The sequence below is a fragment of the Borostomias antarcticus genome, assembly GCF_949987555.1.
Source record: "Borostomias antarcticus genome assembly, chromosome: 30".
In the NCBI taxonomy this organism is placed as follows: Eukaryota; Metazoa; Chordata; class Actinopteri; order Stomiiformes; family Stomiidae; genus Borostomias; species Borostomias antarcticus.
Genome location: NC_140263.1, coordinates 2,562,196 through 2,574,574, shown reverse-complemented (window position 1 = coordinate 2,574,574; position 12,379 = coordinate 2,562,196). Strand labels below are relative to the sequence as shown.

At 49.6% G+C, this 12,379-nt stretch overlaps 1 protein-coding gene across 1 annotated transcript in view; it reads right to left on the bottom strand.

Annotated features, from left to right (window-relative positions):
• Nucleotides 1-740, bottom strand: part of anxa3b (annexin A3b) — a gene marked incomplete at both ends in the record, with an annotated part of 12,845 nt that extends 12,105 nt beyond the window's left edge. The window contains 2 exons of the mRNA XM_084460216.1: nucleotides 1-5; nucleotides 729-740. The exon at nucleotides 1-5 is cut by the window's left edge and continues 37 nt beyond it. Coding sequence (XP_084316342.1) covers nucleotides 1-5; nucleotides 729-740 — 17 coding nt within the window. The remainder of the gene's footprint in view (nucleotides 6-728) is intronic.
• Between the last annotated feature and the right edge of the window lie 11,639 nt (nucleotides 741-12,379).

Genomic DNA, 12,379 nt, shown 5'->3' with positions numbered 1-12,379 from the left:
TCATCCTGGAATAGAATTAAGCAATAAACCACGAGAGACCGTGTGTTATAGTGATTTTATAACAGCTAGGGGGCGTTGTTAGATGCGAAGCGGAGCCTTTTATACAACGGTTACTACATCTATTAGTGTAAAATAAACACACAGCAATGTAAAATATTAACATTTATTCAAAACGAAGCATCATTCCCTCAATTCCGCCGAGCAAAATAGTTCCCCTAATACACAACTACAATGCATCAATGGGAGGCGCATTAATACTGAAAATGGAATGATATGCGGTCCCAGGTGTGTGTTACAAAGTATTTTAACACGGCTTCCAGCCAATCAGAATCAAGAACCAGAACTAACCGTTGTATAAGACAGTATTAACCTCCAGGAAATCTAACTAACTCAAACTAGCAGACTGGTATACAGGATGTCAGCTATGAGCTATTGTAGTGTCTAGCCTACATAATAAGGGACTACTTTATGTTATATAGTAACATGCTGTTGCATGCGCAATGAGGCGCGGATTGATCTCTCATTGCCTGTTCACCCTGAGTCTCGACCATTAAACATTGTTAAACTGAGTGCTCTTCTCAAGTGTTTGATTAATGTATAGTTGTGTAGTTAGGCCACATACACAACAGCTAGCTTTAACTGGCTTCAAAGCGATGAGAAGGATGCAAATATTGTAGATGATTTACATAAAGACGCCTGTAGGGGGCGTATTTAGCCAGAGCACTTACCCACACAGACATGGTAGATTTCTAGTCAATCTGGGGAGGAGAAAGATTCATTTTACAATTGTTGTCAGTTGAATCTCTTTTCTGTTCATCTGTTCTCTACTCATGTGATTCTTTCAAAGCATCTGACTGAACTCGTGTTATTATCGATGGCTGAATGATGAAATCCGGAATTAAACTGGATCAATCTCTACTGGCTACTTTCAAGTTTATGGTCAGAAATACTACAGTTTAAGAGTCTCGCAAGATGTCATAGTTTGTGATTAAAGGGTTGACAACATCTGTTTGACATCTGGAGAACTGATGCATGGATCTACCGATGCTACAATTTACTATGCTACAATAATAAAGCGAATAGCTGCATCCTATGACTGATCACTTATTAAAACCATAAAGTTGCAATAAATAAAGTCCCTTAAGGGCCAACTACACACTTCCGCCTCAAATGAGCAACTTGGATGACTAAAAACCGCATCTTTTCGTCTTACCTGCTCTGTCAGCGGGTTTTAGCAGCTAGCTTCAGTTCTCTACCAAACCTTTCACAGCAACGCCCATAGTCATCATCCTCATCATCATCATCATCATCAACCAGGGACATGAGGTCACTGAAGTATGTCGCAACTCCAGCCTACACCCCTCCCCTTCCTGGTTTGAGAGTTGGGATGTGGGCTGGTCGACTAATGCTATCACGTTATAATCATGTAAAAGGGGAACTGCTATTAATGTAGTTCGCATAACTTGCATGTATAGGTCTTTAATGAAACGTGATCTTTATAGCACAATGAAGTATATAATTAATAACAACTAATTTATAGTGTAGTGCCATAGTGTGTCCCTCTCTCTCTTTCTTTCTCTCTCTCTCTCTCTCTCTCTTTCACACACACACACACACACACACACACACACACACACACACACACACACACACACACACACACACACACACACACACACACTATGAGTCCATAGTTATATTGACACATTAAGACATTACACAGTAGCTATAACTTCTACTGAACCGGACATCATGTTGCGTCACATGCTGAGGGGTGGAACCATGTATAAGGAACCCAGCAAACACATGGAACAGGAACACTTAAGAACCCAGCAAACACATAGAACAACAGGAACACTTAAGAACCCAGCAAACACATAGAACAACAGGAACACTTAAGAACCCAACAAACACATAGAACAACAGGAACACTAAGAACCCAGCAAACACATAGAACAACAGGAACACTTAAGAACCTAACACATAGAACAACAGGAACACTTAAGAACCCAGCAAACACATAGAACAACGAAGTGTGTATGAGAACATTGCAAAAAACAATTAATAATTTATTTATTAAAAAAAAAACGTTTGTGAAACACATTTAGGGAACAATTACTGAAACGGTTTACAACTTTGGGCCAAATATAGATCCAAATACAGACCTGTGTTTTCCCCTCGCAGTCAACACAACAGTCTTGATTAAAAACTTGGCTCAAGCCATAAAATCCTCATCTTTTATGATGTGAGGGAGGCTAGCAACCGACTGTATTCACTGTCTGCACTGTGCCCTGCTTCACACACGACGCTGGCCAATATCTGACTGTTTACACTATAAATATGATTCTCGTATTGTGCACACAGTCTATGTGCCCAGTTGACATGGAACAAATGACTGAATATAATCTGCTTATATATCTCTCTCTCTCTCTCTCTCTCTCTCTCTCTCCCTCTCTCTCTCTCTCTCTCTCTCTCTCTCATCAAACAGCAGTGAGGTTCAGCGCTCACCAGCGTCCCCTGAGAGGTTAATGAGAATAATATAATATATATAATAATATAATAATATAAATGTTCTTAGCCGGTAGACAAACATACTCCTGAAGCTTGCTCGATCGCCTTGTTGAGAGGGGTCAGGGAAGAATTTTTACAGCTCACTTATCTGGCCCCCGGGTGATTACTGTTTTTTTGCTTCCCTCTGGAATATGTAGAGAGTGGGTCGTATGCCCTCCTCCCTTGTTCTCTGTAAAGCGCATTGTGTTGCCTCTGGGTATGAAATGCGCTATACAAATAAAGCTTTGATTGATTGATTGACTGAATGAGAATGAATATGCATGCAAATGCTCATTAAAATGTATTTAACATTAAAAACACCAGAGATAGACATCAGACACTAAAGCCAGACGGGTCTCTCCCTGACAGAGCTCAAGGCTCTCTACACAGGGCCGGCTCAAGGTGAGGTGGGATCCCGGGGCCACTCCGCACCAGTCGGGGGCCCCATGGCGAGCGGCGTGTGGCCCCTGCAGGTTGGCTAGCTGGTGCTTCGTCTGCGGTCACCTCTGATTGGCCGGATCCTGACTGGCTGGGGCTGAACCCTCTCCTGTACAATCTAGCCTTTGACCGACAGGACAGCCTTTGCGGTTAGAGGGTGATACTTGAGGCTACAGGTTCCAAACCACCTCTGATACACTTACCTCTACGCTGATGTAGCTGCTGTATGCTAGAGAAAGAGAGAGAGAGAGAGAGAGATAAAAAGAGAGAGAGAGATAAAGAGAGAGAGAGATAAAGAGAGAGAGATAAAGAGAGAGAGAGAACGAGAGAGAGAGAGAGAGAGAGAGAGAGAGGTAAAGAGAGAGAGAGAGAGATATTTCCCCAATCTGGTCAACCCGTATCCTCCATCGTTGTTTACTGAACTGTCCATGAGAAACTGAGCGACATCAGTTCGTTCATCAGAACCCTCTGGTCAGTGAAGGAAATGTTTTTTTTTTTTAATATTCCAGGATCTCTGGTCCATCATCATCCTCCAGATCCTCCTCCTCCTCCTCCAGCCCTCCTCTGCTCTACTCCGCTCTTCTCTGGTCCACCGTGTCCATCAGGACCTCGACCGGCGTGACCTCTGAACTCTCCATGTCGACGTCGGGGTCGCGGCGGCCGCGGCAGAAGGAGCAGAGCAGCAGGACGCACGCCAGCAGGTACACGGCCACCACCGCCCACACCACCGCCCCGAACAGGACCGTGGACAGCAGGCCGGCGTCCATCACCGCCACACACACCTGCTCTCTGGGGGAGGGGGAGGGAGGGAGAGAGAGGGGGGTGGGCGGAGAGAAGGTGAGGGGGGGAGGAGTCAGAGAACGGAGAGAGAGAGACAGAACGCGTAGAGAGTTTGTGAGATTGGAGGGGAGGAGGGGTGGAGACTAAGGTATCTGAGACAACCTTATCTGGTGGGGTGAGCTGTCGGCTGTGTGTGTGTGTGTGTGTGTGTGTGTGTGTGTGTGTGTGTGTGTGCGTGTGTGTGTGTGTGTGTGTGTGTGTGTGTGTGTGTCTTAGCGCTGACTGCTGGGTGACAGGTAAGAGGTCCATCGCTGGACTAACAGACAACATACAGTCTTACCTGTAATTACAGCCCCTCTAACAGGCCAGTTCATTATAACCCTCTGTAGGTTATCTAATCACCTGTAGGTTATCTAATCACCTATAGGTTATCTAATCACCTGTAGGTTATCTAATCACCTGTAGGTTATCTAATCACCTGTAGGTTATCTAATCACCTGTAGGTTATCTAATCACCTGTAGGTTATCTAATCACCAATACATTATAACCCTCTATAGGTTATCTAATCACCAATACATTATAACCATCGTTATCTAATCACCAATACATTATAACTCTCTGTAGGTTATCTAATCACCAATACATTATAACCCTCTATAGGTTATCTAATCACCTGTAGGTTATCTAATCACCAATACATTATAACCATCGTTATCTAATCACCAACACATTATAACCCTCTAATCACCAACACATTATAACCCTCTGTAGGTTATCTAATCACCAACACATTATAACTCTCTGTAGGTTATCTTATCAAATTAAAGCAAATCAAACTTTATTTGTATAGCACATTTCATTCACAGAGGCAACACAATGTGCTTAACAGAGATCAATGGGGGGGGGCATAGGTCCCACCCAGGGCCGGCCCTAGCATTTCAGCAGCTCTAGGCGAGATTATGGAACACCTTCAGTTTCGTTTTGCTGACGGGGGGGGGGGGGGGTGCTGCTGCGCGATTTGTTGACGGGGGGGGGGGGGGGGGTGCTGCTGCGCGATTTGTTGACGGGGGAGGCGCCCGGCGCTGGGCGGAGGCGCCGCACCGCATTGCGAAGCGTAATAGAGACAGTAGGGATTACGGAATGAAATTATTTTAATAAAAATAAAAAATATTTTTTTTTTTTTGGTGCTCCTTGGCCAGGCGCCCCTTGGCCATTTGGCGCCCTAGGCGACCGCCTATTTCGCCTATGCCTCGGGCCGGCCCTGGTCCCACCCCTACATACTCCAGAGAGAAGACGAAAAAAAACAGTTTCACCTGAGGGACCAGAAAAGTGAGCTGTAAAAATTCTTCTCTCTGTAGATTTGTAGATGGAGAGGTCCTGAACACATATCCATAGGCATTCTCCCTCTACAAATCTATGCAAAATTATTTGATTTCGACAGTACAGTTATGCCTATGTGTAATAAAGGATTTTGCCTACTTCCGATTTATTGAACCTAAAAAATAATGATCTGTCTCCCTCTGTTGGTCAAACAGTACAACTGCATCTGGCTCTTCTTGTGCTGAGAGAGTTTAACCATATCTGGTCGTCACATCAGACTCTGCGTCTAAACTTGAGGAAGTGGTGATTTTCAGAAGCCTGCTGTTGACAGCGTGTGGAGGGGAGGGGAGGGAGGGGTGGAGGAGCAGGGCGGGGTGCTAGAAGTGGACATGTTCAAATGAGACATCCCCTTGACAAACGCCAGACAGAAGTCTCAGCTCTGAGATCTCTCTCTCATCACCAGACCATTAATCCTCCTCCACCTCCTCCTCCTCGTGGAGATTCACTCAGAAGGCGGTATTCCACTTGTGTAGCGTTGTAGTGTAGATTCGGTCTCCGTTTTAGAGGGGGCCATTTTGTCTGTTTTAATCTTGGCTGCATTTCACTGGAGAGGCTGTCTGGAGAGGATGAGGGGGGAGGAGGAGGGGAGGAGAGGGAAGGGGGGAGGAGGAGGGGGGAGGAGGAGGGGAGGAGAGGGAATGGGGAGGAGGAGGGGAGGAGAGGGAAGGGGGGAGGAGGAGGGGGGAGGAGGAGGGGAGGAGAGGGAAGGGGGGAGGAGGAGGGGGGAGGAGGAGGGAGGAGGAGGGGAGGAGAGGGAAGGGGGAAGGAGGAGGAGGGAGGAGGAGAGGAGGAGAGGGAGGGGGGAGGAGGAGGGGGAGGAGGGGGGGAGGAGAGGGAAGGGGGGAGGAGGAGGGGAGAAGAGGGAAGGGGGAAGGAGGAGGGGGGAGGAGGAGGGGAGGAGAGGGAAGGGGGGAGGAGGAGGGGAGAAGAGGGAAGGGGGGAGGAGGAGGGGGAGGAGGAGAGGAGGAGAGGGAAGGGGGGAGGAGGAGGGGGAGGAGGAGGGGAGGAGAGGGAAGGGGGGAGGAGGAGGGGGAGGAGGAGAGGAGGAGGGGGAGGAGGAGAGGAGGAGAAGGAAGGAGGGAGGAGGAGGGGGAGGAGAGGGAAGGGGGGAGGAGGAGGGGAGGAGAGGGAAGGAGGAGGGAAGGGGGGAGGAGGAGGGGAGGAGAGGGAAGGGAGGAGGAGGGGAGGAGAGGGAAGGAGGAGGGAAGGGGGGAGGAGGAGGGGGGAGGAGGAGGGGAGGAGAGGGAAGGGGGAGGAGGAGGGGAGGAGAGGGAAGGGGGGAGGGAGGGAGAAAGAGAGGTGAACAGCAGAGGATGTGGAACTCGAGGAGAGAGAGAGAGGGAAGGGGCAGATAGATAGATAGAGGGAGGGAGGGGGACATTGGGTAAAAATGTGAGGGAGGTGTGAAAGGGTGAGGGAAGGCAGGGGGTGAGGGAGTGTGTGGGAGGCAGGAGGGGGTGAGGGGGTGTGTGGGAGACGGGAGGGGGTGAGGGAGTGTGTGGGAGACAGGAGGTGCCTCGGGGCAGATGTGGTGAGGGACATGATCAACTCGTTTTCATGTGTAATTGAATCTGTGCCCACTAGATGGTGCTCTCTCTCCTCTGTTGACAAATAACGGCTGACGTTGGCCTGGTGTTACCATAGGAACCAACCATGTCTTGGTCAAGTGAGTAGGTGAGTGAGAAGGGGAGGGAGGGGGAGAGAGAGAGAGAGAGAGAGAGAGAGAGGCCTAAATGTTAGGACAGTCAGTAGTTTGTGCAGTCAGTGTTGTCTGTGTTGGACAGTTCAAGTTGAAGTTTCAAATATATTCAAGGTCATTCGTCTGATGTACAGGATACTGTAGATTCAAGAGATTCAAGATTATTTTATTGGTAACACTTTACAATAAGGTACATAAAAATGAGTAGTTACTGAGTAACTAATGAGGAACCAATGATTAGTTAATGATTAGTTACTGATGGGGACTACTATAGTAGTTACTGAGGAACCAGAGAACACACTGGGGAACCCTATACTAGCTACTGAGGAACCAATGATGAGTAGAAGCTCCGTTGGATCTGGTTGGACGCTCTGAATTTCCTCAGTTGTCTGAGATGGTCCAGTCTCTGACCTGCTTTCCTCTCCACACTGTCTATGTGTGTTGACCATGTCAGGTCCTTGGTGATCTGGACGCCAAGGTTCTTGAGGTTGTCCACTCTCTCTCCAAGGGTCCCGTTAATGATTAGAGGGGTGTAGTTCCTCTCCTGCTTCCTCCCAAACCCCACCACCATCTACTCTGTCACTGCTGTGTCGTCAGCAAACTTGACGATGACATTGGAGTCGAAGGTGGCTGTACAGTCATGCGTGTGTAGCGAGTACAGTAATGGGGCCAGCACACAGCCCTGGGGGACTCCCATGTTGAGTGTGAGGGGGGGGTGAGGTGTGGTTGCCCATCTACACCACCTGTACCATATACGATTAAATGTTTAATAGTATCTATGGGGCAAGGCTGAGAGTCTTTGCTTTGGCAATGCACACACACACACACACACACACACACACACACACACACATGCACACCAAGCCAGGAGACTCTGAGCACTGCTGGACTTGTGTAGGAGCAGATGTTCAGATATGCAGCAGCTTCCTGCTCCTCTCTCCTTCCTGTTTGACGTTTCTCGTTGTCTTTTCACATGCGACCTGAGAAATAATTACATGCTTCATCAATCCACAAGACTGAGCCCCAAACACACACACACACACACACACACACACACACACACACACACACACACACACACACACACACACACACACACACACACACACACACTACACTATCTCCTCACAGCCAAGCTGGCCAAGACTCTCCCCCTGGCTTGGTCAGCCAGTCAAGATTACCAAGGAGAGAAAAATGCTACTTCCACTGAAATGGAACCCTAACCTCCTCCCATAACACATACACATACACACACACACACACACACACACACACACACACACACACACACACACACACACACACACAAATGCACACAGACACACATACGCACACACAGACACACACACACACACACACACACACACAGTTGACAGTTCACCCCACCAGATAAGGTTGTCTCAGATACCGTAGTCTCCACTTCCTCCAGCAAGTATGAAGCCCACCAGGCCAGAGAAGAGTTTTCATCACATGGTAATTAATATTCACAGGAAAGAGGAGCATCAGGAAACAATTTTTCAATAATATCCCCCTCCTCCTCTCCGTCCTCCTCCTCCCTCTCATCCTCTCCTCCTCCTCCCTCTTATCCTCTCCTCCTTCTTTCCCTCTCCTCTCATTCTCTCTCCTGCTTCCCCTTCTACTCTTCTCCTCCCCCCCCTTTCACTCTACTTCCTCCTCTCCTCCCTCTCACCCTCTACTTCCCCCTCTCCTCCTCTCCTCCTCACCTCCTCCTCCCTCTCCTCCTCTTCTAGAAAGTTCTGGACGACAGGCAGATCTGTTCTAGAGTGTGTGGTCGTCACCTCACGACTGTTGCCATGGCACCTTGGGCTTGTGTGTTCCGAAGGATCCGGTCATTGTAACCACCAACAGCACCAACACTAGAACCACCACCAACACTAGAACCACCAACACTAGAACCACCACCAACACCAGAACCACCACCAGAACCACCAACACCACCAGAACTACCAACAGCACCAACACTAGAACCACCAACACCACCAGAACTACCAACAGCACCAACACTAGAACCACCAACACCACCAGAACCACCAACAGCACCAGAACTACCAACAGCACCAACACTAGAACCATCACCAACACCAGAACCACCAGAACCACCAACACCACCAGAACCACCAGAACCACCAACACCACCAGAACCACCAACACCACCAGAACCTCCAACAGCACCAACACTAGAACCATCACCAACACCAGAACCACCACCAACACCAGAACCACCACCAACACCACCAACACCACCAGAACCACCAACACCACCAGAACCACCAGAACCACCAACACCACCAGAACCACCAACACCACCAGAACTACCAACACTACCAGAACTACCAACACTAGAACCATCACCAACACCAGAACTACCAACACCCACAGAACTACCAACACCACCAGAACTACCAACACCACCAACACCACCAGAACCACCAACACCACCACCAACACCACCAGAACCACCAGAACTACCAACACCACCAGAACCACCAGAACTACCAACACCACCAGAACCACCAACACCACCAGAACTACCAACACCACCAGAACCACCAGAACCACCAACACCACCAGAACCACCAGAACCACCAACACCACCAGAACCACCAACACCACCAGAACTACCAACACCACCAGAACCACCAGAACCACCAACACCACCAGAACTACCAACACTACCAGAACTACCAACACCATCAACACCACCAGAACCACCACCACCAGAACCACCAACACCACCAGAACCACCAGAACCACCAACACCATCAACACCACCAGAACCACCACCACCAGAACTACCAACACCACCAGAACCACCAGAACCACCAACACCACCAGAACCACCAACACCACCAGAACCTCCAACAGCACCAACACTAGAACCATCACCAACACCAGAACCACCACCAACACCAGAACCACCACCAACACCACCAACACCACCAGAACCACCAACACCACCAGAACCACCAGAACCACCAACACCACCAGAACCACCAACACCACCAGAACTACCAACACTACCAGAACTACCAACACTAGAACCATCACCAACACCAGAACTACCAACACCCACAGAACTACCAACACCACCAGAACTACCAACACCACCAACACCACCAGAACCACCAACACCACCACCAACACCACCAGAACCACCAGAACTACCAACACCACCAGAACCACCAGAACTACCAACACCACCAGAACCACCAACACCACCAGAACTACCAACACCACCAGAACCACCAGAACCACCAACACCACCAGAACCACCAGAACCACCAACACCACCAGAACCACCAACACCACCAGAACTACCAACACCACCAGAACCACCAGAACCACCAACACCACCAGAACTACCAACACTACCAGAACTACCAACACCATCAACACCACCAGAACCACCACCACCAGAACCACCAACACCACCAGAACCACCAGAACCACCAACACCATCAACACCACCAGAACCACCACCACCAGAACCACCAACACCACCAGAACCACCAGAACCACCAACACCACCAGAACTACCAACACCACCAGAACCACCAACACCACCAGAACCACCAACACTACCAGAACCACCACCACCACCAGAACCACCACCACCACCAGAACTACCAACACCATCACCACCAACACCACCAGAACCACCAACACCACCAGAACTACCAACACCACCAGAACCACCAGAACCACCAGAACCACCAACACCACCAGAACCACCAGAACCACCAACACCACCAGAACCACCAGAACTACCAACACCACCAGAACCACCAACACTACCAGAACCACCAACACCACCAGAACTACCAACACCACCAGAACTACCAACACCACCAGAACCACCAACACCACCAACACCACCAGAACTACCAACACCACCAGAACCACCAACACTACCAGAACCACAAACACCACCAGAACTACCAACACTACCAGAACTACCAACAGCACCAGAACCACCAACACCACCAGAACTACCAACACTACCAGAACCACCAACACCATCACCACCAACACCATCACCACCAACAACGACACCAGAACCACCACCGCCATCTCCACCAGAACCACCACCACCATCAGAACCACCACCACCATCAGAACCACCATCACCATCAGAACCACCACCGCCATCTCCACCAGAACCACCACCACCATCAGAACCACCATCACCATCAGAACCACCACCACCATCACCACCACCAGAACCACCACCAAACTGACCTGAGGTTGGGTCTGAGACAGAACTAAACCCCTGTCCTTCTCTCAGAGGATCAGGGCCAGTGGACAAGTGCACACTTCAGGAGTAAGGGACCTAACGAATAGGAACGTCACCTAGGAGACGCTGTCAGCTCTCACCTCCACCTTTAACCTGTAACCTCAGCCCTCTCCAGCCTCCTCTCCTCCCCAACCTCATCCCTTGATCATCCCCAACCTCATCCCTCTCCTCCCCAACCTCATCCCTCTATCCTCTCTAACCTTTTCCGTCTCCAACTTCATCCCTCTATCCTCTCTAACCTCATCCCTCTCCTCTCTAACATCATCCCTCTCCTCTCTAACCTCATCCCTCTCCTCCCCAACCTCATCCCTCTATCCTCTCTAACCTTTTCCGTCTCCAACTTCATCCCTCTATCCTCTCTAACCTCATCCCTCTCCTCTCTAACATCATCCCTCTCCTCTCTAACCTCATCCCTCTCTTCCCCAACCTCATCCCTCTATCCTCTCCTCCCCAACCTCATCCTTCTCTCCTCTCCAACCTCATCCCTCTATCCTCTCTAACCTCATCCCTCTCCTCCCCAACATCATCCCTCCTCTCTAACCTCATCCCTCTCCTCCCCAACCTCATCCCTCTCCTCCCCAACCTCCTCCCTCTATCCATTCTAACCTCATCCCTCTCCTCCCCAACCTTATCCCTCTATCCTCTCCTCCCCAACCTCATCCCTCTCTCCTACCCGGCCTCATCCCTCTCCTCTCCTCCCCAGCTCGCCAGGGTAATTGGTATCAGATGTCCGGGCGGGCTGGCCGGGCGGGGCTTGCGGCCGACCTGGGCGCAGGGTAACCTGGAAGCATTTATTCTGGGCTGAGACTGAGATGTTTAGTTAAGTGCAGCGCTGTGGACTAATGACTCACAGCCAGGGCCCTGTGATGAATATGATTGGTGAAAGCTCGGAGCACCACTTCCTGAGTCCTTCCTTCCTCCCGGCTCGGGTTTCAGATTAACAGACTTCCTGTCCGATCCCAGCATTAGCTTTCCAAATGATCACTTTTATTTATGAGGGAGTGATGGTGGTATTAGGTCTGAATCCAGGGGGGGGTGGGGGGGGTCTGCTGTCTGATCACTGCTCAGCTCAACGCATGGCTACACACACATGAAAGAGTTGGGAGCACCGGATTCATCTTCATGGACGTAGTTACAGTACAGTACTGTTAGAATCATGGATGTAGTACTGATAGCCTGGTTAGATCATGGATGTTGTAGTTTTAGACTGGTTAGA